The following is a 26,223-nucleotide window of genomic DNA, read 5'->3' as shown; positions in this document are numbered from 1 at the left end:
CCCAGAAGCACTCCTGTGCCAGAAGGTGAAACACAGGAACACTCTGAGCCTCGGGAAACACTTTTAGACTATGAGGGTGATCAAACACTCACACAGGTTGCACAAAGAGATCCTTGGAAATGTTCAAAAGATGTGTGAACACGGACCTGGGTTACCAGCTTTAGACAGAGATATCAGGCAAAATGATTTATAGAGACCCCTTCCATCCTCAATCATTCTGTGATCCTGGGACAGCGAAGTCAAACTGCTTAACCTTCTAGTAGCAGTGGCAGCCTGTATGTTAAACTGTGTTCTCAGGCAATTCTAACAGCCTGAAGAACTGAACAAAGCAAAGGTGAGTAGCAAATACACAAGTGAGATCTGGATTCTGCTGAAATTAAGGGTGGGATGAGGGTTTCACAACACCCATTCCCATAGAGATAAGAAGCTTTAACTCCACCTGCTTTACCTACCATGCTGCTCAGCAACTTTCGTCTTGGTCACTGCCTTCACAGTGGAGACATCACCCTCCTTCTTCTCTGCTGGGATGTCATTGTGCTCTCTCTCTTGCTTCAGAAGGGACTGCCAGACAGCCACTATATTATTCATGTCTGGTAAAACCTTAAAGCAAAAAGGGTAAATTGTAATAGCTCTCCTTTTTAAGACAAACCTCCTGTGATAAATACATTCCCAAACACCAAACAGGGAGATCTGCTGCTTTTCACAAAGGTTGGAATTGATCTTGTGTGCAATCAAGCACCATACTTCCACTTCTGCAGAATGTAAGTACTGGAAAGAACATTTTATTGAAAAGATTTCCTGTGAAAAATTTGTTTGGTTCCTCTTCCTTATGGTATATTTTTAACTCAAGTGCTCTCCTGTCTAGTAACTGCTGATTAACGTCTGCTGGCTACATTGACTTGAACCAGGAAGAGAACTTGCTTCCTGCTCTTGGAAGCCATTTGCAACACACAGAATGTTACAAATCTGTCTCACCACAGAATTTTATTTGCATTCCCACCGAACACAAATGGTTCCTACCTCACCATTTAATCCTCCCCCAGGATACCATCTCCTGGCTCCTGGGCTGCAATCACTTGAGGAGAAAGTATAGAGGAAAGGAGTTGTCTGCTGCCTGCAAAATGCCTCCTGTCAGCCCCCAATAGTTTCTTTCTACCTTGCTGACAGCTTCTCTGTAGAGCTGCACAAACTCCTGCATTGCCGGCAGCGTGTAAATTTGTGACCTTTGCCAGGTTTCTTCAGACAAACAGTGCTCAATGTTCCTCAGGGCTCTTCTCAGCACCATGGATACCAGTGACAGGATGCTGTGCTTCACCACTGTGCTGGGCAGCTAAAAGAAGGAGGTGAATTAATGACATTTCAGTGATTCCTGTTATGCTTTGCACAGAATCTGGTACTCCGAATCTGTGTTAAAATTTGTCAGCGAATTAATTCCTTTCTAGATCTTGGCTATCAGTAAAGAATCATTAGATTTTCAGATTCCCAGCCTAAACGCAGAACTGGTGCTTGTGAAGGCACCTGGAATCAATATTAGTGGTTTTAATTCATTTCCCAGTGCTTCTCCAAGCCAGAATGATGCTGGGACAGACAATACAAAACACAAGTAATTAACCAACTTAAGGAATTTCTTGAATGATCACACACTAAAATCAAACAGTACTAACTGCGACAGAAAAGTCACTGAAATTCTGAAGTAATACTAATGCCATGAAATAATAATGCTCTTACCTTTAACCCTTGGCTGAACATCATTTTATTGCACACTGCAGGCACTGTTGTTACCATCACCATAGAAAGCAATCTGGGAAGAGGAATAAATTCTGAAGTCTTGAAAGAATTGGAGATCTCTGGTTGAGCCTCATAGATCTGAAAGAAAAGAAAAATTTAAGCCCCACTGATACAGTCCCAGAGATGGCTGCTTCTGGGGACCATTTTACAGGAGGATTTTGACTTTCCTGAAGTAATGGCAATATTAAATGTCAATTTTCATGCAAAAATGCTACAGAGCATCCTCCAGACTCCTACTCAACTAAATGGACCCTCTGTATGCAAACAGCATCCCTGCTAAAGGCCATCCTCTTTCAAGAGATTGCAGATCCCCCTTGCCCATTTTAAAACAAAGAGGCAGTGGAACATTCACAAAGGACAAAAGGTTTTTCTAGCTCAGCTTTGATGTTGCTGCATCTCAAAAAATACATCACTGACTTGATGTTTTCCACTGTTTCTTACACCAATTCCTTCTTTCCCAGTTTAGTTTAAATGTTTATAGAGCCGCCTGCTCCGAGTATGGTTTTTTACCAACATCCATACTCTTACCTTCTTGAGTAACTTTATGTTGTCCATCCAAGCAGACTTCACTCTAGGAACAAAGGAATACTGGGTCTCCTTGAAGTATCTAGTCAATAAATCTGGGCATACTTTGAGAATATTCACCATGAGATCAGCAACCATTTCATCTTCTGTTGCAGTTTTTAAACCAAGCAGGAAGTGCAGAAGTACCAAATTTCCTCCCCTGTTGAAGACAAAAAAAAATATTTTAAATAAGAAATCCTTATTTTAATACTTTATATGGAACGTGAACTCTGCAGCTTCTCTAACTGTTAATTGAAGGCAAGACCTCTCACCCTCCTGGCATAATTTCTGAGTTTATACTCAGAGAAGTAAGCAATTAATTTATCTCCACGTTTTCTGCATGACAAACAGTCAACTAATAACACACATTTCAGGGCAGACACAATAATTAATGAGGTGTCTTTCGCTTCTAACAAAAAATCCGCGTCCAATTCCAGCTGTCCAGTGACTTACTTGCCAGAAATTCCAAGACTCGGATCATGGAACGTTATGCCATGTTTCAGAGAGCAGCAGAGGTCCATTAAGAAACTATGCACAAGTTGTCGTACCATTGCTTTTCCCACCTCTTCAGAACCCTGAGCCACCTATAAAAACCAAAAAGGAGTAAAAAAGTCATGTGAAATCTAGCATCACATATATCAACTACACTCTACATTTTATATGGCTCCTCTTAGAGAAATACTGAAAGCAAGTTTGGCTTTTGTTCAGATTAAGAAGAGAAGCTTCAGGACTAGAAGGTCCCTTCCAACCCAAGCCATTCTGTGATTCTATGGTTCCATTAACCTTCTAAATCTGGAACAACTCAAGATGCCTATGGGCGAGAAGACTTGACAACTGTCAAGGCTGGGAAAGCATGAATCATATGATTTACAGGTTCTGCCAGGAATTGTAAGAACATAAAATTATTCAGAACTGAAATGCATGCTTATGAATGGGCTCAGAGACTTGTACAGATCCAAGCAGACACCTATGAGAAACAGATCTCCTCCAAAGGGTGTTGACAGTATATCAGGGTCAGAGTGGCAGGGTCATAAGCATCTGGTAGAGGAATACAAGAGGACAGACATAAAGGTGAAAAATCTGTAGCCAAAACCCAGTGAGAAGAAGCAGAAATTTGGGGGTTCTTTCAAAATAGGCTCATTAGGTTCCTCTTTTTGATCTCATCAATCTCAGAGCAATTGCAAGGTGTTTCAAAAGCTGTGGGCTGAGAGATGAGGGGGAATAAAGGCAGCATGAGGACTAAGAGTAACAAAGAAATAAATGACCAGACCTTCAAATCCTCAGAGCTGACATCAGTAATCCCATTCCAACAGTACAGTGAAGCGATGCGAAGCAACACGTCCGCAGTGAAAAAGCGTACCTTCTGCGTTTTGCTGACATTTTTGTTATGAACCACCTGAAAATGAGAAAAAAGCAAACTCTTCTATTTATTGCAAGTTATCACAAAATCATGGCAAAATAGCAACACACTTCATTCTTCCAGTACACACAGAGCTGGCTCTCCTCACCAGGGCAGAGGAAACATTCTGCCTGTCCTGCTAACACTTCTCTCACATGCTCCTCCCTGACCCTACACCAACCTCTGCAAACCCTGCACATGCTGGAACAGGATAGATGTTCACGTTCAACTAAAGAGCACACATCATGTTTAGAGCATCACAGCCACTGACTAGAACCATGGGAACCTGGGCATAGACATGGCAGAGCCTACTACAAATCAAGTTTGAATGAAATAGCAGAGGAAGTTCCTCAGTTCTTCTGCTGCATTTTACTGCTTAGCAGTGTTTTAATTCTCATTTTTCTTGCTAAGGTGAAAGAGTTGCACAGTGTGCAGGGGTCCACCAACAATGTAACAGTTCATGATGTGGGATTCCCACATCGGAAAAGCTTCATTTGAAAAACAAAGTTTTAAGGAGGTTTCTTTTACATTTAATTAGTAGCTTCTTTATTCTCCTTCTTTTTTGTGATATTGCAACAGCAAAATAAAAGAATTAAAGTAGTTTTTTGGCTTTAATCGGCCAGTTGTGAAAAGCCCGAATCTGAGGCAGGCTCTTAAGGCTACACTCTAAATTTTACACTATTTTCTCTTCATTCTCTCAACTGTTCATCCAGTAGCTTATGCAACATTGCTACAGTAGTTCAGAATAGATATTAAAAAGTCATAGACACTGGAGCTAAAATAATTTTTAAAGAAATAAGATACATCTCAGGTGCAGCTGCTCTACAAGCAACAAGTGCATCCCATGGCAGAGGCTCAGAAGGTGACAGAGCACAGGAAAGGCAGCCACCACTGAACAAACTCTCATGACTTTCAGCCATTCCAGCTTCCCTTTATTTTCAATCCTGAGACAGTAACACAGCCAAGCTACCAACCTCTAACACATATCAGTCACAGACACTGCAGCACCACATTGCCAGCAGCCCTAAGAACTGAACATTGTGTGAGAAATCACTGCAGAATGGTTTCCGGCAGTGAGGAAAATAGAAAACATGAGACAACACAGTTTCAAGGGTGTATCATACCTTAGTTCTCAGTGTGGAAAGTAGAAGATTGACAGTAGAAACTCTGTCTTCCTTGATTTCAGAACGAAGAATATCTGGAATGAAATCTAAGAGAACATTTCAAATGTTAAGTCAAAATGTGAAACCTCTCTTCATCCTAAAATGCTTCAGGGAATTCATACCTATTCCTCTTCCATGTCACATTATTTATCTTGCTGTTATATTCCAGGATGAACCAAAAGACAGCAATCAGAGTCCAGAAAGATGATGCGTCTGTGACTATGGTGATAAGCAAGTGATGCTGCCAAACTCACTCTCATCTTGATTGGCTAATTTGACAACTTGCTAATTAACACTGGTACAGCATCTGTCAACTTTAAATACATTTTGGGCCCTAAAATGCCATACTAAAATTCAAGCAAATTCATATTCTTCCCATTGAAGCATGTGTAATTGTTTCACTGAGTGATTCTCAAAGGTCTGGAGGTTCCATCTCCAAGCACATGCATCATCTTTTGACTCACCTGTGCATCCCAAAGTTAGACAACTTCAGTTTATAGAGAACTTGGGGCTCTTACAGGGGAATGACAGCCAGCTGTACTGACTGGACCGAGGTGTGCAATCCCCAGCCTGAAAGAACTGAACAACTGCCAGCAACTAAAGGAAATCAGCAGCCCCGGGTTAGCAGGAGCAGGAGAAGTAAATAATTACAGCTAGTTCTCAGTCTCCAGCCACAGGAGAAATGACCTGCTGCCAGCTAATGGCTTAAGGACTTCTTTTTAAATAGTATATCTAGATCCCTTCTGAATTCTCTCATAACTTCACCAAGGGTCACAATTAACAGGGCAGAAAGGCAACTGAAGTATACCCTTTTCAAAAGAAAATTAACACAGCATAACCACTGTTACTGTCTTAGAAGAAAGACTGGAGACCATGAATTTTTTTTATCTTTATTGACTCTATATCCTCAAAGTTCTATATTAGATTTACTTTTTTTTAATCTGTGTCACCAAAGGCTTTCTATTTTTGCAAAGTTTTAGCAGACAGCATATTGTTCTCAAGCAGAAGAGGCTTATTTACTATATTACCAAAGAAGTTTAAAGCTTTTCAGTTAATAAGATTAAAATACATATATTTTGCTTCTTATTAGTGCTCTCTACCTGGTTCACATTTTTAATTAGGTCATATTTATTATCACCTATAAATGACTGAGCCTTAAAAACCCAACAAGCAATTATGAAGTACCTTTTAATTCCAGCACCTGTGCCAAGATTGCATTGTCACCCGCAATGAGAAAAGACAGAGCAAACTGAATATAGGCCATGCGGACATCTGCTCTCCCCTGGAAATATAAAAATGTAAATATAGGAGAAAAAAATGTTGTTAGCACACAGATTGTACCCAACTGCAGAATCAATACTGCTACTGCTGATTATCCCTAAAAGTGCCATAAACAGGTAAATGAAGCAACTTCTTTAAACGTTGCATGCAGCCATAGACATACATTTACATGAAACACATCCACAGTGTGTTCAGCTAAAAAACTTCTTGCATTAAGCAGATCACTTTTACATAAAAAGGAAAATGTACTAGTTCACACACTTTTGAATTCTCAGTATATGAGACCAGGCCACAGATTTAAAGAAAAAGGAAACATTAACAGCAGTTTCATGCCAAACCCTGCATCACTGAACTTAGACACCTTCCACTATCCCAGGTTGCTCCAAGCCCTATTCAACCTGCCCTTGGACACTTCCAGGGATGGGGCAGTGACAGCTTCTCTAGGCAACCTGTGCTGGACAGCATCTCATCACCATCATGGCCAAGAATCTCCTCCCAATATCTAATGGAAATATACTCTCTTTCAAAAAAACTCACCCCTCGTCCTATCACTACATTCCCTGACAGAGTCCCACCATGATTTACAATTTTTTTTTAAACTGCTGTGCAAAATTAAGCTGCTTGTAAAGAAGCCTGAAAGAAGATTCTGAATAGGCAAAAGATAAGGCAGCAAGGACTCATGAAATGGTTGAAAGAAAAAATAAGGAGAAACAAACAAGATTTTTCTGTAAGCTTTGAGCCTGGTATTTTTGCATTAAAAACTCACCTCTGATAGCCAGCTGTGACATAATTTTACTGAAAGCTGTACAAGAGTAAGACCTTTTAGATGCCTGTTTCCTTTTATCTTACACATTTAAGCAGCTTGTGGTCAAAAGACTACACCCAAGCATTTAAAATTAAGGGTGGAGGTACTCCAACAGACAACTCCTGCAGTGAGGTCAAAACCCATGGAATCTGACAATTCCAGAACTATAAAAGGTGGTTCCAGGGAAAAAGGGATGTGTTTGGTTTTTTGCCTTCCACTTGATTGCTTTATAAAGAAAAAGTCTGAATTTTCATCTCAGATAACACAAATCCAACACAAATGTACACATTCACTCTGCAAGTAATTTCTAAAATCCAGAAACAATATGTCAACATTGCAAACAATATTGGATTTGTTATACACTTGCATTTGAAATGGCACATAAATATTATTGTTCTAAAGCACTGTTTTGGATAAATCCTGACTATTTTTAGCAAACACGTGTCTGCAAACGTGTTAGGCCCAATCAAGGACCTCAGCCTGACACAGGAAAAGAAGGGAGAGTTATGCTCTTGCAGATAAAAATACAGGAAACATTGGCAACAGCTTTGTTCTAAATAGTTAGCTAAAAAAGCCGGTGGAGCCATGGCATAGCATTCCATGGCATGCAGCACCTTAATTTACCTGCTTACAGCTCTTTTTCAACAATCCAGGCAGGTATTTGTTATTGAAATCAAAATGACTATACACATCCCTTGCTGAATCTGGGCCCTGGGCCACCATTGCCGACAACAGCGTAAGGCATCCCCGGCTCATCCTAAAAAACAAAGCAGAGGTAAACCCGCAGGTTATTTCCAGGATGATGGTTATACAAAACACCAAACCAAGAGATTAAAACTTAAAAGAGAAAACAGAAGGGAAGATAAACAACGAAAATAATTATTTTAGGCAGTAATAACAGCAGCTGGAAAAGAGGGGCGAGGGAAGAAGGGAGAAGGAAATGCCTTTTTATATTCTTCCCCAAAATTAAGCTGTAATGTGAGGCTGGATATTCCCTTTATAAAGTAGTTTAAAAGGGAGAAAGTGTCAAAATTAATAACTTGAAGATGACCTGTTTATGGCAGTGGGGTTGGACTAAACAACCCTTCATTATTCTATAGTTCTATGGACTCTTCAATTTATAGAGGTTTGCCATTTATTTCAGTGGGAATATGTCAGGGCCACTGCACACGAGACTGCAGACCTCCACCATCTGATCATAACACCACTACCATGAACAGATTTATAACCTGTCCATCTTGTTTCTGTCATGAACAATGTGTAAAAAGTCATGTGATTCAAGGAGAGATCTCATCTAGACATACAGTAAAGAAAATCCCTCTGTACATCAAAGTGGCTGCACAGAAAATGCAGAGCATCTCCCATCAGGAATCTGCAAGCCTCCTCTGTGCAGGTTCAAGAAGGATATCTCCAGAACCTACAATCTTTAAACACTTAATCAGAAGTGCAGATTGTGCACAGCTTCAAAATTTGTTTCTGGTACACCTACTTAAGATTCTTTGTCCAGTTAAAATGCCTGCTGCAATAAGATCAACTGTGCAGTGCGGGAAGCACTGTCTATGAACTGGGAAAGCAGAGAAAGCTTTTCCAGTTCTGCTCAAAGACTGAAAGATGAGTCATTTGGCTTGGACAAGCAAATTTCAGTCTGTTTCTTTCTCCACTTTCCTATTCCTCCAAGGTTTGCACTGAAACGTCTCTGGCATTTGCAACTTCTTTCCCCTTTCCACATAAGCATGAAAAATGGTTTGTTCTGGACTAGACAACACAGTTATTCAACAATCTAAAACTACCTCAGATTTAAGAGACTGAAAAAAATTACAAAAGAAAAGCCAGTCTGAAAGACATTATAAACATGGAAATCTGACTCCAAAAAATACAGGGAAATAAAGCACTCAAGAGCAGCTCTTTTTGCCATCACAGAAAGACTGCCCAGCCCTGTTCTCAACAGTACATTTTACCCCACAAATCAAGTAGCATTAAAATAACAGGACTCAAGGTACCACGCATGCTAGCTCTCACCAGGACAGGCCCAACTGATGGAAACTACAGCTTCAGGAAAGTATCCTACAGCACTGGATTGTTTGACATATCAGAGCTTCCACTTTGCAAAGACTTCCACAAGCATTCTTTTATGACAAGTGGTAAAGGATTATTAAATAAAGGTGGATTATTAGCAATAACATTATTAGCAAGATGAATTTTGCAAGGTCTAGTACAGTCCCTCCAGATCAATTGACAGAGATTCTCCACCACAGCACCAAGAAGACTTACCTGTGATTTTCAGAATACAAAGCAGCATAGACCAGTTTCATATAGGAATGAATCAACTTTTTGACAATATTCATTCCAACAACAGAAAAATGTGAGAGGTCACTGGCTGTCCTCAGTAAAATGGCTTCTAGAGCTTGAAAGATTAACAGCATCTGCAGGATAAAAAAGTATGTTAATATCTGATAGTATCAGGTAAGACTTGAAATTATTAGCTGAGCACACAGTAATAAAAGCCAAGCACCATTAATAAAAAGAGTAACCCCACACCAAGAGGAAAGCTTCTACACATGAAAGTGATGTTAACTTCTAGATTCTCTCTCAAATTAATGCCTCCTCTTTGAAAAGATAACTTCTGAGAGCATGCAGTTTGAAGGAATCAATGTTTCAAGAGACAATTGCTCCTAAGTGGATGGCGAAAAATGAAATATGCTGGAGAAAAACATCGTGGCTCTTCCAGTCTTGCAATTAATTCCTTCCAGAAGAATCCAGAAGCCATACTGCACTGGGGCTGTGCCCATTACAAACAGCACACTCCATTAGCAATGGGATATTGAGGAAAGACAGTCACCAAACACAACACAGGTTGTCATTACACAGATAGAAATGATACTGAAAGGCAAAGAACAGCCAAATGATGGTTAAAAAGCCACACAATATAATACTACATTGCAAGTGGATAGCAGTGCTGCACCAGCATTCACAGTGAAGTTATTGAACTCTTTGCTTATTCATCATATTCTGATGAAGATAAATTGCCCAGCTGAAATATGAAAAATGAGGTCAACTTTACCAGTGGCTTCCTAGAAATACTGATGTATCAGGCAGCTATCTAAAAACATTTACTTTCACTAGACTACTTTTGTTTTGCTTTCTTAACTGCTTCTATTGATCCCCCTAGTCTTTTGATAACATTTAAAGAACCTTAACAGCTTGATTTGGACAGGACTATTGGTTGTGTGTGTCCTTAAATCCAGGAACATCTATGAACTGAAAAGAGTGTCTCCCACTTGGTAGGTCCTTCTGCCACTGGTACTTCCAGAAAAAAACCAAAACAAACTAAAACTGTATTAAATTATCAGAGTTATTTACATCACAAAGCACTTATTCAATAGAACCACAGAATAACCTTAATTGGAAGGGACCCACAAGGATCGTCCAGTCCAACTCCTGCTCCTGCACGGACACCCGAACAATCCCAGTCTGTGGCTGAGAGCGTTGTCCAAACGCTCCTGGAGTTCTGGCAGCCTTAGGGGCTGTGACTGTTCCTCGCCGACCTTTTGTTGGTTCTTCTTCAGGGTGGGATTGCTGGGATTGTAGCAGCCAGTCCCTGAATTACAAACCCCATGTCCAACTTACTTCATTTTCAGGCTTCCTTTCTCCATCGAGAAGTTTGAATATCTCAGCACACTCCATGGAAATTTTCACGTATCCCTCCACAACATCGTACACGTGGGGGGATGGCAGCGTTTTGGCGACGGACACGAAGGTCTCCAGCCCTGCAAAGCCACAGCGTCACCCGGGGCACCAGCGCCACGTGTGGGGGCCGCTCCGAGCCGCCCGCGGGCGGGACTCTGAGGGGCCGGGCCGTGCCCATGTGCGCCATCCCCACCAGCAGCATCGGTGCCACCCCCACGACGTCTCCCGGGCCGGCCGCCGGGGCCGCCTCACCCCGGGGCCGCCTCAGCCCCCGCCTTTCCCGCCCTGCAGAGCCCCTCACCCTTGGCGGCGGTCGCGGGGTCCCGCAGCAGCGCCTTGAAGCGGACGCCATTGAACTCCTCGTCCCGCGAGCCACAGGCGCGCTTGGCCGCAGGCTCCCCGCTCCGCTCTCCGACCTCGCTGCTCCGCTTCCCGGCCATGCCCGACTCGGCCCCACCCCGGAACCGCCGCCGCTCCCGCAGGAAGGGGCGGGTGGAGGGGGCCCAGCTCGGGGCCGTCCTGCTCCCGGGAGGTGGGGTGCTGATGCGGCCCCCGGCCCGGCCGAGCGGGAGGGCTTTCCCCGGGAGCAGTGCCCAGGTGGGCAAAAAGAGTTAAAAGTAGTTACCATGGAGCGGTTTGGAAGGGACCGTAACGATCATCTCGTTCCACCATCCATTCCCACTCCCTGCCATGGGTAGGGACACCTTCCACTAACCCAGGTTGCTGCAAGCCCCATCCAGCCTGGCCTTGGACATTCCCAGGGATCCAGGGGCAGCCACAGCTGTTCTGAGCGCCCTGTGCCAGGGCCTCCCCACCCTCACAGGGAGGAATTCCTTCCCAATACCCCATCTGCAGCAGTTTCTTATCCATCGCTGCTTGCAAGGCCAAGGAGGTTTTTGTCATCCCAGTTTCCCAGGACTGCAGCCCGCTGTGATCCTAAACCATCACGGCTTAAACTTCGGAGTAGAAGGGGAAAGCACGGAATGCCGGGAAGCAGGGAGAGGAGACAACTTCTCAGGTACTCCTCTCTTTCCGGGAAAGGGAGAGGCTTCGGGGTGACCTAACTGTGGCTTTCCAGTACCTGAACGGGCCCATGGGAAAGACAGAGAGGGACTATTTACAAGGGAAGGAGTAATAGAACAAGGGGGAATGGCTTCCCACTGCCAGAGGGCAGGCTTAGATTAATTAAAATCTAAACTCTTGCCTTCCTTTCAGCAAGAGTTATTCCAGGACAAGCACAGTGATAAGGAGGAATGGAAAAAGCCTTGTTCTAATAAACTTGTACATATGGAATGACAATTGAAGCAGTAGTGGAAGATAAGGAGATCATTTCAGTAAGAAAAAAATGAAGGTAAAAGATCTATCCAAATCCAAACCGAATTTTTTTTCATATGTGCAAGTAATAAAGGCAACATAAGTATCTGCACGGGCTTTTTCAAACTCGGTTTGTTGGGGTTTTTAGCAAAATACTGTAAAAAAAAAGTGATCCAGAAGAGGGCAACATTCACAGCCATTCTAAGACTTAGGATGCATAGGAACAAATGCTTTCATATAAATGGAAGATGCTGCGATGATTTGAGAACAGAAGGTAGAACAAAATAAAAGAAGGTGAAGTTAGAAGACAGAAAAGGATAAAATGAGTACATGAGACTGGGGAAAAAAAATGAAATGGGAAAATATTAATTGCTAGACACTAGGTACAAGAGCTTTTTACAAATAGTTTATAAGAACAAAGCTAAAAACATATGCTAGTGATATCATGCTCCAAGCTCTGCAAATAATTCCTATTTCTAGGAATACTTAAACTTAACTCACTACATTCCAACTATTTTTCTGCTCGTTTAGATGGCAGTTCCGTTTGGAACTCACCTCAGTACAGCAAATTCTATGCAAAGATACAGAGTTTTCAGTTCTTCCATTAAACATTTTTGGTGGTTCTTCTGGATGATGGGAATCCTTCGTTTCAGCCTTACAGTTTTCTTGAAGCTTAAATTTATGCAGGTATCCAAATACATTTGCAATTGCAGAAATTGATAGGCACATAATATGAAAAGTAAATAACATTCTCAAGAGGAACTTGCTTTGCTATTGAAGGGATTAAAAGGAAGGCTAGAGCTAGTAGAACTAGGAAAAATATTTGATTTAACACAGTTTTAAAAGGCTCAAAGTACCCATACTGAGATCTTCAAGGTAAAAGTCCTTGTTACCAGACTTACAAGCCTGATAGCTATCAGCACACCATATTTCATAGATCTAGTATTTTAAAAAGTACTGCAGAATTCCACCAAAAATTATTTTTATTTTAACTTGAAATTCAATTATTTGCTCCCTCACTGCCTGTGTAGCAGTTAGAGGCTTCAAGGAGGCTGGGGAAGAAGACTGCTGGTTTCATTTCCAGCCAGGTCACTTCCATGTTGTGCTGGAATGCACTTAGAAGCTCGTGTCCTTTTCTTTCTCTATTATATCTGACAACTTTCCTCCCCCAAGTCTGTTTTTTGGCAAGCAGCATTTATGGAGGGCCAGTCCGTAAATGTCTCAGGCTCAGACAAAATTCATCTGCTCTGTTGTGCTTAGGTGTCCAACAGATGGGAGCAGCAAATGAGTCAAGTAGTAGCTTCTGGGCTGCCCAGTTTTTCAGTAAATCAAAATAGTCTTCTGTGATTCTTGTCAGATGTACGTATCATCACGTCCAAATTACACACTGCCCCTCTGGCATTTTCAAGTCTGAAAAACAATTCCTGGTCCCTTGCATGAAGCTCAGCTCTTCGCCTTGTTCAAGGAACAGGTCTAGATACAAGACTAATTGAGCCAAGTGACTCTTTCCTGCCTCAGTTACGACCTCTGAAGCCTTTACTGCCCCAGTGTGTAAACAGCCAAGCCCCAGCCCTGCCGTCCTGCCTAACTTGCCTTTGCCTCCCAATCCTGAACCTTTTCCTGCGCTGTGGGATCCTCACTCATGCAATCCTGAAGACAAAAATCTAGTTTGACAGATGAGGCCATTTCTAATGCAAAAGCTTCACCAAGGTTCCTCTCCTGTCCTTCTCAGCCATTCCCTATCTCCAGCCTTTAGCTATAGATACATGCTGTTCTATAGCTAATACTTGCCACCCCTCAAGATTAAGTTTTTTGATATGCATTTACACCACTCCCTAACCAGGTCCTCGCAATCTTTCCCAAACTCAGCCTGATCTCCAGGCCTTCAACCTCTCCCTACAGATGAGGGACTGTCTCTGAGTAGGACTGCTAACAGACCTGTGCATGAGCCCAGCTATATAGCCCATGCTAATCCCAGCCCAAATCTGTCCTTTAAAGCCACTGGTGTTTGGGTACTGGAGCCCCAGTTACAGTAATCCCTGTGGTGGTTTCACTTCAAGGCTGCCCATGAGTTGTGATCCCCTATCCTACACTACTTTAGTAAGAAATGCATTTGTTTCTTAAAATAATTTTTTCATTTTATGTAGAAATTAACTATAGAAAGCATTCAGAGGGAATGGATTGAATCCAAAATTACGTCTTTAAAACTGTAGTTCTCAATGTTTGCTCTAAGTTTACTCAATTATTCTGCAGAAAAGTTTCCTTCATTTTTTCCCAAAATTTCAAGTGTGACATAGAGCTCTTTGTCAAATCTTCCTGCTTTCCAGCCTTTGACACCCTGAGCCATGGGATAACGGAGAGAGGATGGATGCTGCCAAGACATGGGCTATCAGTACCAGTTCCTCAGCACAGCCTCCCGAGAAGGGAACATTCCCAATCTCTGTCCTCGCATGTCTGAATGCCCTGTACCCCACACTCCCATAATCCTTGCTTGGATCAGCCCAGTGCTAACTCATACACTTGGAGACACAGTCATTTCAGAGCTTGAATTCCTGAAGTTTGGCATTGAGGAGTCCAGGTGATGTGCAAGGTCAGTGTATGGATCCAGGAGAAGAGTGGGCTAGCAAGGCTGAAGTAAAACCACAACTTTTTTTACTCTAGATGCTGTAAAACAAAATCACCTCTCCTCCTCTTCCCTCTCCTCCTCCAATCCCACAGTTATTCCAGCTGGAGTGCAGGGAATGCATTTTAAGAGTGACTGATGGCAATTTACCTTCCTCCCATGAGAATATTAGAGCCTGTCGATATGGAAGGATCTGCCAACAAGGCATTATGAGCATCAGGGGTTTGAGTCAGAGCATGGTGTGAATCTAGAACTGGACTGTATGCTCAGGTGCTGAAGATGGGTGGAAACACCAGAAAAGAGGGGAAGAGGACAGGAAAGTGGGGAGGTCAATGAGCAGGCCGTGAAGAGCTAGAGGAGGAATATGCTGAAAGCACCTCTGAATATCTACTGCGATACTCAGGATATCTTCTGTGTATTGAAATCCTTCCCATGTTCTACACATGGAATAATCTTCAAGCATCATCCAGTCTGAGTTAGTTTGACACAGTCACTGAGTCACAGAATTTACCAGGGAACCCTTACAGTCCTGATGGGAAAAGCAGGCATTTACAAACACTGCAATATTATTTTCAAATGTTGTTATTTGCTTCTAATTTCACAGTGCTCAGGTCAAATTAGTCTAAAGTCTGGATCTCCAAACTATTAAGTCTCACTGATTTCACAGATATTGATATGGGCTACTCTTTTCTGAAACACTACGCGTTTTCCATGCCTTTGCATACCTGACTTGAGAGATGTTGAAGCCTGATTTTTTCAAGGCTCTTGGAAAAGCCACAGTTTTTTCTGTTTTGACATTGATTGTGTGGCTTTAAAAAGCTTCAGTCTTGAATTTCAAATACATAATCATTAGTCATTTTGGAAAATCTTAGCTCAAATACTCATTAAAGGGGAACAGTGACAACAACCCATCAAAGGCAGGCTCATATAACTGTAATAAAGCACTTTCACAAGGAGGTTGATTTCCAAGACCATGGTCCACCCAGCAACTCTGTCCTAACGTCCTTCCTAAACTGAGGCAAGACACGTGGTGTCTCTCCCAGTGTGTCTTTGAAGCATCATGTCAGGAAGTGACCAGGGACAACTTGGGTGCTTTAAGAGGGCAATAACAACAAAGCCAGAGCCTTTTCCTTGGTGCATTTGTTCTGCCTCCACCTTAGGTCATGTTTTCTCTTGTTTCCAGCAGTAAGCTCTGTCAGATGGGACATGCCTCTTACTTCATGTCTATACAAGTGCCAGGTGCACTGCTAGGAAAAAAATAATCTGTGTACAGGACTAGTGCCAGCAAGACCGGCAGCATTCGGGAGGGTGAGGAGTGGGGACTTTCTGCTGCATCTGGGGAGGAAATGGAGTGAGGTTTCTTTCCAAATGAAATGTGAGAAGATTGGCTTTACAGACTTCATGGGTCACATCTTCTGTCCTGTGAAGCGGTCAGGGTCTCTATGATGTTATCACAAATTTGGCCAAGGAGCAGCTCATGACCACAAAACTTAAACCTTGTTTAGTTGAGTTTGCATGCTCTGAAGCGAGTCAAAAAATAGCAGAAAACAAATATTTCCAGAAAATATTTCCAAGAAATATTTCCACTCCTTCTAAACCTGCTGGGTGGAATACTGCACTCAGTATTCATTCAAATTTCTATTTACACACACGAGAATGTTTCCTAACTCACAGAATTGGTCTTCTCAAGTTCAAATTGCAGCACACTTGAAGGTCTTGTTAGATCTTATTATCAGTAGTACCTTGTGAGAACTTAGAGCATCCGAAAAACATTTAGTTAGGAAAAACTATGGAAAAGGCTTCTCTACAACTATTTTCAGTTTGTATCCATAGAAATAGAGGTTGGATTGGGAAAAATGTGCTCTGTTATTTTAAATAATCACCATATAGTGATTACTGTAAAGTATGTGCTTTGTTTTAAATGGCCTGACACTCATTTCCATAGAAACAGAGAGAGGATAGCAACCCACTTGTTTGAACTGTCCTGTAGATTCTGTCTGTGTCAGAATGCAGGAATATAAAGCTTTTAAAAATGTGGGAAAAGCCTGGGGGTTTGTTTTCAAATTTTTTTTTTTTTTTTTTTTTTTTTTTGTTTTTTGTTTTTTGTTTTAATCCTCAAAAGCCAAAAAGAACATTAGGGAACTTATTGGAAACTTTATTCTGGGAGAATAGAATGAAAATTATGAATATCGGCTCTTAAAAACTTATAGGGGAGAAAGCAGGAAGAAAAAGCAGTAGCAGGTATAGTGGGGAGAAGTGTACACACACAGATGTGTGTGTGTGTGTGTGTGTGTGAAGAAGTATTTCTGTCATATTTTTCTGACAATTTTTTGTTATTGTACAATAGATCTAGTGATTTTTTTCACTAATAGAAAATCTAAGGCTGTCTAACTCAACCATCTATTTTATTTCACATTCTTTTTTTTCACATTCACTTTTATTTCACATTGTTTACTTCTTAACTGATGTACTAATTTTATTGGAATTTCCATAGACTAAGCCATGATATGAGTTTATTGGCAGTTTGGCTGAAGTTCAGGGAAAAATGAATAATATGGAGAAAAAGAAGTTAAGTACTCAGATTTTGGCTTTGCTTTTGCAAAGCTTCCATTTAACAACACAATTCCTGTATTTCTGGCACTGTGAAATAATTTATTTTCCCCCCAGGTTCAAAAGAGAAACTGTCTGAAGCAGATGTGATATCTCTTCTGGATATTCCAACTTCTGGACTTTCATGTGATTTTTTTTCTTTGGGAAAAAAAGGGAATCTAATTCCTGTTGCTCGTGAGGAAAGGACAAGGCTGAGATTCTGTAATTCTACATGCTGAACATGTCTGGATTAGTTGTATTGTCTTCCAGCAACTGAGCAATGCCAGCTTGTAGGAGCTGCTTTCAAGGCTGCTGCAAGGAGACACATTTTACACATCATGATTAACACTTTCCCCCTTCTTGCCTTTGTGTTTTACACTATCGTCCCCAAGTTTACTATTGAAGCACTACCCATCACAGGGAATAGCAGAGATTTGCAAAAACACTTTATATATTTTAGGTTACTTGGTTTTAGGTGAATGTTGAATAGCAAAGTAGCCCAAATTCAGAGGGGAAAGAAAGAAAAAAAAGTATATCTATATAAAAAAATATCAATGCCATTCTACTGAAAGCATGTCCTCAGTCTGTCAGCCACAGTGTCCAGAAGTTTTCCTTCTCCATAGGAAGGCTTCCCTTGAAGGCAGATGTCTACAAGCAGAACCACCCAGCTGCCTCTTTTGCTGTCATTCCACTCTCACTGCTTCACCTCCCTGGAGGTTACCTGCATTTCAAACTTCTCCTAGTTCAGCCATTCCACTTGGAAACAGCCTTTGGGTTATAACTGCACAGTGCCAAAAGCATACCAGGCCCAATTCCTGCGCTTGGGATGGTCTTTTGCTTACAGTACCACCAGGCTAGAAAAAGCTGTGTTATCTCACTGGGAAGAGAAGATTCACAAGTGCGCTCAGGCAACAGCCCTGTCAGGAATTCAAAGCCTTTCAAGCACAAGTATGGGATATTTCCCAGTTATTTTTGATGCTTATAAATTGTTCTGCATTGATTGTGTACTTGTCACAGATCCACTGCCTACCCAGTCACTCACAACAGACTGGTAATTATTGACATTAACGTTACAGGGATTAAAGAGCAGATGTGGGAGAAGGAGGTGAAACACTTCCTGTTCGAGCTGTAGCAGGTGGCCTGAATATGAGATATCTCTCCATTGGCTGTATAGAGAGTGGAGGTTTGGCATCCTGAAGCCAGAAATGGTCTGACTGCACTCACATGAAGTTATGGCAGGTATGTAGTTATGGCAACTAGGAAGCTGGGATAGACAGGTAAGTTCACCCTAATCATCTAAACACCTTTCTAGAGGATCCAAGTACAGTCTCCAAATGCTTTCTTTGTAAAAATCTGTGCTACATGTTCCCCAGCGTTCATTTCTGCCTTTGGTGGGACTGACCTGAGACAGCAAGTGTCAGGTTGAATGGTCAGGTAAGGGAAGGTCTAGGGGGAAAAGGAGGGGAGTGGGGGAGATTCCCACAAGTCTCCTTCCAGTTCCCCACCTGGAAGGCAGAGGGTAACTGGCTCAGTTCAGAGGCAAACACTGTCCTTATCTGAAGCAGCCAGAAGCCAGGGCTTCACCTGTAGAGCTACTGTTCTCTCCCTGTCTGTGTTTGCGGTTGCAGATGTTTCAGAGTGATTTTATACTGTTACTTCGGAACCTTTGATGCCATTTGTCTGAGTTCAGTAACACTTGATGGAATGTCCCTGACCTCGGACAGGTTCATGTGAAACCTGTTTTGCTCTTATCTGCCCAAGACTAAGGAAGCATAGTCTAATAAATGTGTTAGCCTGTCGTTTTTCTGTGTGTGAAGAGGGAGAGGGTGAGGAACAAAAATGGATTCAGATTCAAATGTGAAGATCAAGTTGGTCAAAGTTCAGTGTAACCTCTGAAAAGAGGTGCCAAATGTTAGAAATTCAAATCTGGATGTGTTCCAACTTCGGTTGGAACAGGAGGAGAGGAATAGATTTAACACAATTCGTTTGGTTCCATTATCTTTCACCTACTCACTTGTGTGGTTTTTTTCAGGAGAAAGATCAGTGTGAACATGCTTGGCAGGATGTGAACAGCTGGATATTCATGTTTACACACTTTACACCCCAGCACAGCCCCAGGAAAAAAGATGCTTTCATGCCCCATTTCCCAGTGTTGGTTCTAAGCTCTCTTTCCTGAGGACAGCTCTTACAGGAACTGGGAAATGAGTATCCTGATTTATTCCCTTGAGTCCCTCATATCTTAAAAAAGCACCAAATTACATTTGAAGGTAGTTTAGCAGGTAGTAATGACAATTTGTTTGAACTTCTCGTTGGTTCACTTTTCTGTATCACAAAAGATTTCAGGGAACAACTTGAACTCTCTCAAAGTAACTTCAAGATGTTTCCTCACTTTGCAGTGAAAACTTTAAGGCAAGCCTACACACTTCAAACTCAAGGCACGCTGAACTAGAGTCGTAAAGCTGCGGGGCTGTGAGAAGGTCCTTTTGCTACGTGGAAGAGTCGGTGCTGTTTACCTACTGAAATCCCTCATCCAGAGATCCTGCCAGGCGTAGGTCCCAGCTGTGTTCCCTCAGAGACCCGTGAGCCGAGGTATAAAGGCAGGAGTGGGGCTGCAGCAGCAGACTGGCAGAGTCTAGCACGAGGGCCGAGGGCATCTGGAGTAGGGAAAGCAGGGAAGCTGGGCTGCGGGGGACGGGGAGTGATGGGGCAGCACCTTGCACCTGTCTCGGGAAAAACACAAGCGGGGAAATGTGGTCACGAGTGGCGGTGTGTGTGTGTAAGTCAGTGACAGTCCTCCAGCCGTTGCCAAACGAGAATGAGGGGCGAGACGGTGAAATCGAGCAGCTCGACCGGGAAGGAGGCGCGGTCTGCTCGGGGAGGGGTGGGGAGAGCCGGGGAGGGCGGGCGAGGTGCGGCCGGGTCTGAGTCAGCCCGGCCGCACGATGCGCGCCGAGGGCAGTGCCCGGCGCGGCGCCGCCGGGAGCCCGCGTCCCTTCCCGTCCCTTCCCCACCGCCCCCGCGTCCCGAGTGTCCGAGCCGGCTGGAGCCGCTCCCGCCGCGGCCGCTGGCAGGGCTGCTCCGCCCTCGCCCTCCTTCTCCCCCTTCTCCTCTTCCTCCTCCTTCTCCCGCGCGGGGCAGGGGCAACCCCGAGGGCGCCCGGCGGCCCGGGGGGGCCGCACCGCCAGCCGGGACCGGCTGCACCATGTGAAGCGGCGGGGCTGCCCCCCGCCCCGAGCCGCCCTCTCCCGCACCATGAGGGACGGGGATGCGGGGCAGCACCCACGCCGCGCACAGGTAGAGCCCGGGCAGCTCCTCCGCCTCCTGTCCTGCGTGGTCCTTGTGTGCGGAGCGGAGGTCGCGGCTCTCGCCGACTTCTCAGGTACGGAGCGCGCTCCGAGTGACGGGCCCCCGGGTGCGGGGGGCTGCGGAGCTCCAAGGGGCCGGGCGGAGGCGGGCACGCCGCGGGCAGGCTCTGGCGGGGGCTGTCAGCCCCCCGCAATGCCCCGGGAGGACCCAGCACAGCCAGGGCGCGGGCCGCGGGCTCCCGGCCGGAGCGCCGCACGGAGCCGCGCGGTCTCCGAGGCGCTCGGCGTTCCGTAACCCCTCGGCGGGGCCGTGTCCCGGGCCTGCACCCCGGGGAGCGCGGCTCCGATGGGCCGTGGAGAAGGCAGGAAGGAGGCGAGGGTTTAAGGGCTTCCAGAGGGGCCAGGTGGGAAGGGACACTAGGAGCTGAGCTGTCGCTGCGCGGTGGGAACGCTGTGCGTGGATCGGTCAGGGCCTCACCAAAAGTGCGTGGAAGTCCCTGGAAAGGTTCCCACTTTCTCCTGGAGACTTGGAGTCGGGCCCTGAGAGAGCGAGCAAGTGCCGCACTTCTCTCTGCTAGGAGGGAAGCCTCGTAGCACCGGGACCAGGGGAGTCCCTTCCCAGGGAGCAGAGGCACCGGCTGTCACCCAGAAATCACAGACGTGATCCCTGGGAGGGTGTTGCATCACTGCAAAGTAACTGCAAGAACTGGGAAAATATCCTTGTTTCCATCAAGATGAGTTAGCAGTCTCTATTCTTTGTTTGTGAAAACTGCACTCTTGTACGTTTTCTACTGCTCCGTGACATCCCACTGCTTTTAGAAAGTTATTTAGAAGAGCTGTTTTCTCTCCTTTCTATGTGTCACAGTGAGCACAGCATATTCCTGGCAGTTGGAAGCTTAAGGAACTGCCTCTAGGGCAGAAAGCAAACCTTACCCATATGGAACAGAGCAGAACTTCCCAAAAGCCAGTCGAGAGCACTGGAACAAAGTTAATATATAATTAATAGCCAAAATGTGTTGTTATGCATTTTAATATAGTTTGTGTTGATGCAGTTCAAAATGCTGGTCATTATTCTGTAGAAACTATTTCCTCAGCTACAGAAAAATACAATTTGTAATTTTTTAAAATTGTGTCCGGCTCCACATGCCTGAATATTTCTAAGCATGTAGCCATGAAATATAAAAAACAGAATTATGTATTTCGATAAGCTACATTTCTCATATTAAATTCCTTTCACGTGTAAAAGGCTTTTAAGTGCTTGCTGTCTCATTCCTGGATGGTTTTTGTTGGTTTTTTGTTTGTGTTTTTTTTTTCTTAAATGTTGGTTTGGGATGTTAGTTTTGGAATCACATGGTGGTTCTCCACAATAACATAAAACAAATGTTCAAATTTTCCCTTTCAACTAGCCACTGAGTTAAAAATTATCCCTTTATGTAGGAAAGTTCCTTTCACAGAAGTCTGTTCATTTTTCAAATGATGTTATTTAGATAACGTTATCCAAGATTAATTTCAGGAGTACAGCTGTCTTCAGTATTCATTGTGCACTGTGCTTTCCAAACAGGTAGAATGACCATAGAAAAAGCTATCTCACCCCAGAGATCATTATTAAACATGATATGCAGACATTTCAGTAAGTAAGATGGAGAAAAGGAAAGTGGATTCCAGAATTCCTACCAGACTGGGAAGTTCCCAGGCCTGAACAAATTCTGCTCATGTTTTACTTTTAACATGGAGATCTAATCCAAAACGACAGAAAAGACCAAAATGTTACTGTATCCTTTTTTAAAAATGTATGCAGAGTATAGGGAGAAGTTTTTAGCTGCTTCAAAAGCAGGAGCTGTGGACCAGGAGCTGCCAGAGGTGAGACGACACCCTGCAGTGCCATCCCCAGGCTGTTTAACATTGTTAAAGAATTACAAGCTCCTTAACAGAAGTTTCAAGATGAGTTTGTGAAGTTGCTGATTTCCCTCATTTGCTCCCTCCCCCGGCAGGAACAACAACTCTATTTTCCTAAACTGCTGAATATACATGGCTACAAACCTGGCCCGTTTAAAGTGCCTTGCAGCTGCCAAGTGCAATGAGGCCTTTACCCCAACAGCCCAAACTCTTTTCCTCTCTCCTCCTTTCCCCACCATTCTGACAGCTTTCCAAAGTTCCTTCCCAGACTGCTGCCAGGTTCCAATACCTGCCCACGTAATCTCTGTTGTTCCCTTAATGCAAGTGTTAAATTGTGCCAGCAGTTCCACCCTGCCAGAGCCCATTTGTTCACCACCAGACCTCACTGTTTGCTTGTAACAACCCAAAGATGCTCCCTTGTAGGATCTGTTTGATGTTCTGGAAAGGGGAGCAGGGAGCAGTATATAGTGAAGGGTTATTATAACTATTCATAAGTTTGATTTGTATTTGTGGTCTGTGTCCTTTCTACTACCTAGAGCTGCAGGTTCTTGCTCTCATCTGTCTAGCTTTTAACTATGAGAAAAAAAAATATTGGTCTATTTTGGTTTTTTTTAAGAGAGACATTTCTTCACTGTGCAATAATAATTTGTGGATTGGTATTTTTTAGGGAAGAAAAATGTTCTGAAATAAGATACCAGCAGCAGTTCAAAATTCAACTCTGTGAGAACTCAATAGTTTCTCTTATTGGAAGTGTTGACACAATGAAGATCTGCATAATTTATGTTTCTCTAGCAACTTGAAGCAACAAAGAAATTTAAAGGTTGGACTTGATGATCTTGCAAGTCTTTTCCAACCTTAATGGTTCTGTGAATCTATATTCTTTAGTTTCATTGGTTACTGAAAGCAGAGGTGTGCTTTGAGGTCTGCAGTCCTTTGTGTGATTAATTTTTCAAAGTGGAATCATGCTCAAATAGAAACTGAAAGCTGAAGATTTGGAAGGAGAGAGATTTAACCCAGTTCTTTCCTTAGACCATCATGATCCTACAACTGCAGAATTTTCTTCCCCTCATGCCTGTTCTTCAAAACACCTCTTTTAACTAAAATATTTCTTTATTTTCTCAGTGATCACTTGTAGCTTTCACATTTTGGATTAGGTCCCATTCCAGGGGGCTGCTGTGAATTTTGCTGGTTCTCCAGTCTCTGAATACTCTGGGCTCCCAGGACAGTGTCAGAAGAGCCATTTTTCAGGACATCAAGGTCTCGTGACAGCCATTTCCTCACAACTCTTCTATGTTCAAGGACTGGTTCCCAAAACAGGTGAAAGAACGAGCTGGCAAAACCAGCAAACTTCTTTCCAGTATTTCACACTGTGGGTGTCCTGGTGCTATAAAAAGCCCATCTGCTGGGGGCTGGAGAGCTGGGTTGGCCGGGGATGGTGGCATTTTGTGGGTACCTTCTCTACAGCAAGGATCACTATTCTTCATCTGCTCTCATCCTCTTGCTCTCCATGCTGGCAGTGGGAAAAGGCCTCATCCTATCCCCACTCCTTCTCCCACCTTTTCCCTGTCTGCTGACAAAGTGAACTGACCCATCTGGGAACAAACTTCTCTCTGGCAACACTGAGAAACACCCATTCACCATTTTTTAATGCTCCTTCCTTCTTTTTCTGTTCTCCTTGCTGCTTTGAGCTCAGGCTTGACCTCGCCTCCTCAGCTCACTCACCAGTCTCTCTTTCTTTACCTGAGTCCCAGCCAGGTTTTCTGGGCAGCTTTCAAGAAATGTGGCTGTAACTGAAGATCAAAAATGAAGTAATTGTGATTGCATAACTGGAGTAAGAAATGACTTTCTGGATGTGAACAGAAAACAGAAACTGCTTAGGGGTAGAACCTTTTAATCTCTGTCCACTGGTGTCAAGTTTTCTGTCTTTTCCTTCAAAACAGTTCAGACAGAACTGAGCATCACTCTAACTCCATAGTCTTGGTCTCCTGACCCAACCACAGAAATAAGTGGATCTAATGAAAAAGTAAACCAGTTCACCCAAGAAATAACATCTGCTCCTGTGACCTTTCTGCATTAAAAGTTTCCATTAAGTTCTGTGGCATTCACCCATCCCAGATTCCCCCAGGTAAAAGGAAAGCAAACAAATGCTTTGAGCAAATGCTTTGTTTGTAGTAACGTGGCAGGATCAATCACTACCAACCACAATGATGCAGAGGCTTTTTTTTTGTTGGCTTTTTGTTGGTCAGATAAAATTCTATATAAATTTTCTCGAGTCAGTTTTGTTGACTCACTGTGGCAATTGTAGCATGTCCTTCAACCAGGATATTTAAAGAAGTGCTAGAAGGAGTGATGCAATGATGCATCTTCTCAATACTGCCTTGTAAAAGTCAAGTGTTCATTGATTTATTTAAAGAAAAACATTTCATTTTAGAAATGTGTTTAATTTTAGTAATGTGTGAGTTAAACCTCAAAGTCTGGTTTAAAGTTTCTCCGAGTGAAGTGGGCTTTGGTCTGAGATTTGTTCTGTGGAATAAAGAGGTGTGTGTCAGAACTGAGATTTTAGTTTAGATCATGATGCAGAGACCCAAGGTTTTGTTTCAGGCTTGTCCCTGCAGTTCTTTTTGCCTTTCTGAGGAAGTGTAATTTACGAAACCACATTTTAGATGTGCTAATATTTTTTTGTTAAATCCACTGATGAGATTTATCCTTGTTAGAGAAGTAAAAGCTTTAGTCCTTTCAAGTTCTTACACATTTTGTGAGGCCTTTAAGTAAGCTAGGTCTTCATCCCCAAGAAGGGATGCTGCCCCCAAAGCTCTCCCAAAATGAATTAAAAGGTAGTGTGATGCTTTTGCCCCTACAGACACTGGAGAATTCAGACACGAGACACAAAACTTGAGTTCCTGGGCTTCACCACTTAGAGACCAACATGTTTGAGTTCTATCAGATTTTCACAACTTTGGGGCAGGAAGTTTGGGGAAGAACTCTCTCTGTTCGCCCTGGGCAGATCGCTGGCACCTGACACACGGTATGCTATTTTTATTTAAAATAAATAGCAGGGATTAGATCCCCCCTGCCTTCCTGTTCCACCTGCTGCTGATATCATTCCCAGTTAGGCAGAGCTTCCAGTCTCAGCTTTATTGGAGAAAGGGACTACAGACTTTTTCTATATAAATATTCAGCTTTTGTTGGAAGTGTCCCCAGACAGAGAAGGCACTGTCTGACCAGTCACCACTTAGCAGAATTCTGTCATCTGCCAGCCATAATCTACAATTAAAATTGAAATATTTTGCTATATTACCCAACACAGAGAAAATAGTGTCTTAAGAAAGCTGAAGAGCAGAAGGAGGCGTGGTTGCGCCTTATTTGTTCAGCATTGGTGAGTCATTTAATCTGAATTTCTAGGCATTTTAAGAGTGTTGCTTCAAAGGTCTATTGTGTGGCTTCTGGCAACAAATTAAATACCAGTGAGGTTTGGCTCTCAATTTAGAATTAATTTTAAAACATCACTCACTATATGAGACTTAAATGAAAGCCTATGGTCACTGGAAGCATTCCCAAGGATTTCACTGGGCTTTGGATGAGGGTCTCAGTACACAAATATCTGTTTATTTTTCTTTATTGTATTTAATCTTGGATGGGAAGACAAGAATTATTATTTCAGAATAATTTTGTGGTTTTTAACTTTTTAATTCTTCAGGCTAGTACTGAGTTGAGGACAAAGAAGTGTTGTTAAGAAAATCATCAATCACTGAGAGTGAAGTGGGGGGATGTATTTTTGTTTTTCTAGTTTGGACTTACTGTACTATAAA

At 43.1% G+C, this 26,223-nt stretch overlaps 2 protein-coding genes across 8 annotated transcripts in view; one reads left to right on the top strand and one right to left on the bottom strand.

Moving 5' to 3' along the window:
• The window catches only part of URB1 (URB1 ribosome biogenesis homolog), a 41,208-nt gene extending 30,073 nt beyond the window's left edge, over positions 1-11,135 (bottom strand). The window contains exons 1-12 of the mRNA XM_058844851.1: positions 10,989-11,135; positions 10,628-10,767; positions 9,272-9,423; positions 7,625-7,757; positions 6,100-6,196; positions 4,876-4,961; positions 3,623-3,748; positions 2,806-2,936; positions 2,317-2,512; positions 1,729-1,866; positions 1,157-1,330; positions 453-600 (exon numbers count right to left, since the gene is read on the bottom strand). Of these exons, the coding sequence (XP_058700834.1) occupies positions 453-600; positions 1,157-1,330; positions 1,729-1,866; positions 2,317-2,512; positions 2,806-2,936; positions 3,623-3,748; positions 4,876-4,961; positions 6,100-6,196; positions 7,625-7,757; positions 9,272-9,423; positions 10,628-10,767; positions 10,989-11,127 (1,660 nt within the window). The 5' untranslated portion in view covers positions 11,128-11,135. The remainder of the gene's footprint in view (positions 1-452; positions 601-1,156; positions 1,331-1,728; positions 1,867-2,316; positions 2,513-2,805; positions 2,937-3,622; positions 3,749-4,875; positions 4,962-6,099; positions 6,197-7,624; positions 7,758-9,271; positions 9,424-10,627; positions 10,768-10,988) is intronic.
• Positions 11,136-11,188: 53 nt separating this feature from the next.
• Positions 11,189-26,223, top strand: part of EVA1C (eva-1 homolog C) — a 41,628-nt gene continuing 26,593 nt past the window's right edge. For 3 of the 7 annotated variants that reach the window (XM_058825955.1, XM_058825981.1, XM_058825972.1), the window contains exons 1-2: positions 11,189-11,381; positions 11,596-11,705. In XM_058825955.1, coding sequence (XP_058681938.1) covers positions 11,314-11,381; positions 11,596-11,705 — 178 coding nt within the window. In that variant the 5' untranslated portion in view covers positions 11,189-11,313. Of the gene's footprint in view, positions 11,382-11,595; positions 11,706-18,369; positions 18,453-19,245; positions 19,803-20,146; positions 20,593-26,223 lie in introns of those variants that run through there. The other 4 variants (XM_058826008.1, XM_058825964.1, XM_058825990.1 and 1 more) reach the window with 4 other exon arrangements.

This window comes from Poecile atricapillus, chromosome 1 (genome assembly GCF_030490865.1).
Source record: "Poecile atricapillus isolate bPoeAtr1 chromosome 1, bPoeAtr1.hap1, whole genome shotgun sequence".
NCBI classification, from domain to species: Eukaryota; Metazoa; Chordata; class Aves; order Passeriformes; family Paridae; genus Poecile; species Poecile atricapillus.
The sequence above is the reverse complement of the archived record's forward strand: the minus strand, read 5'-3'. Positions and strand labels throughout refer to the sequence as shown.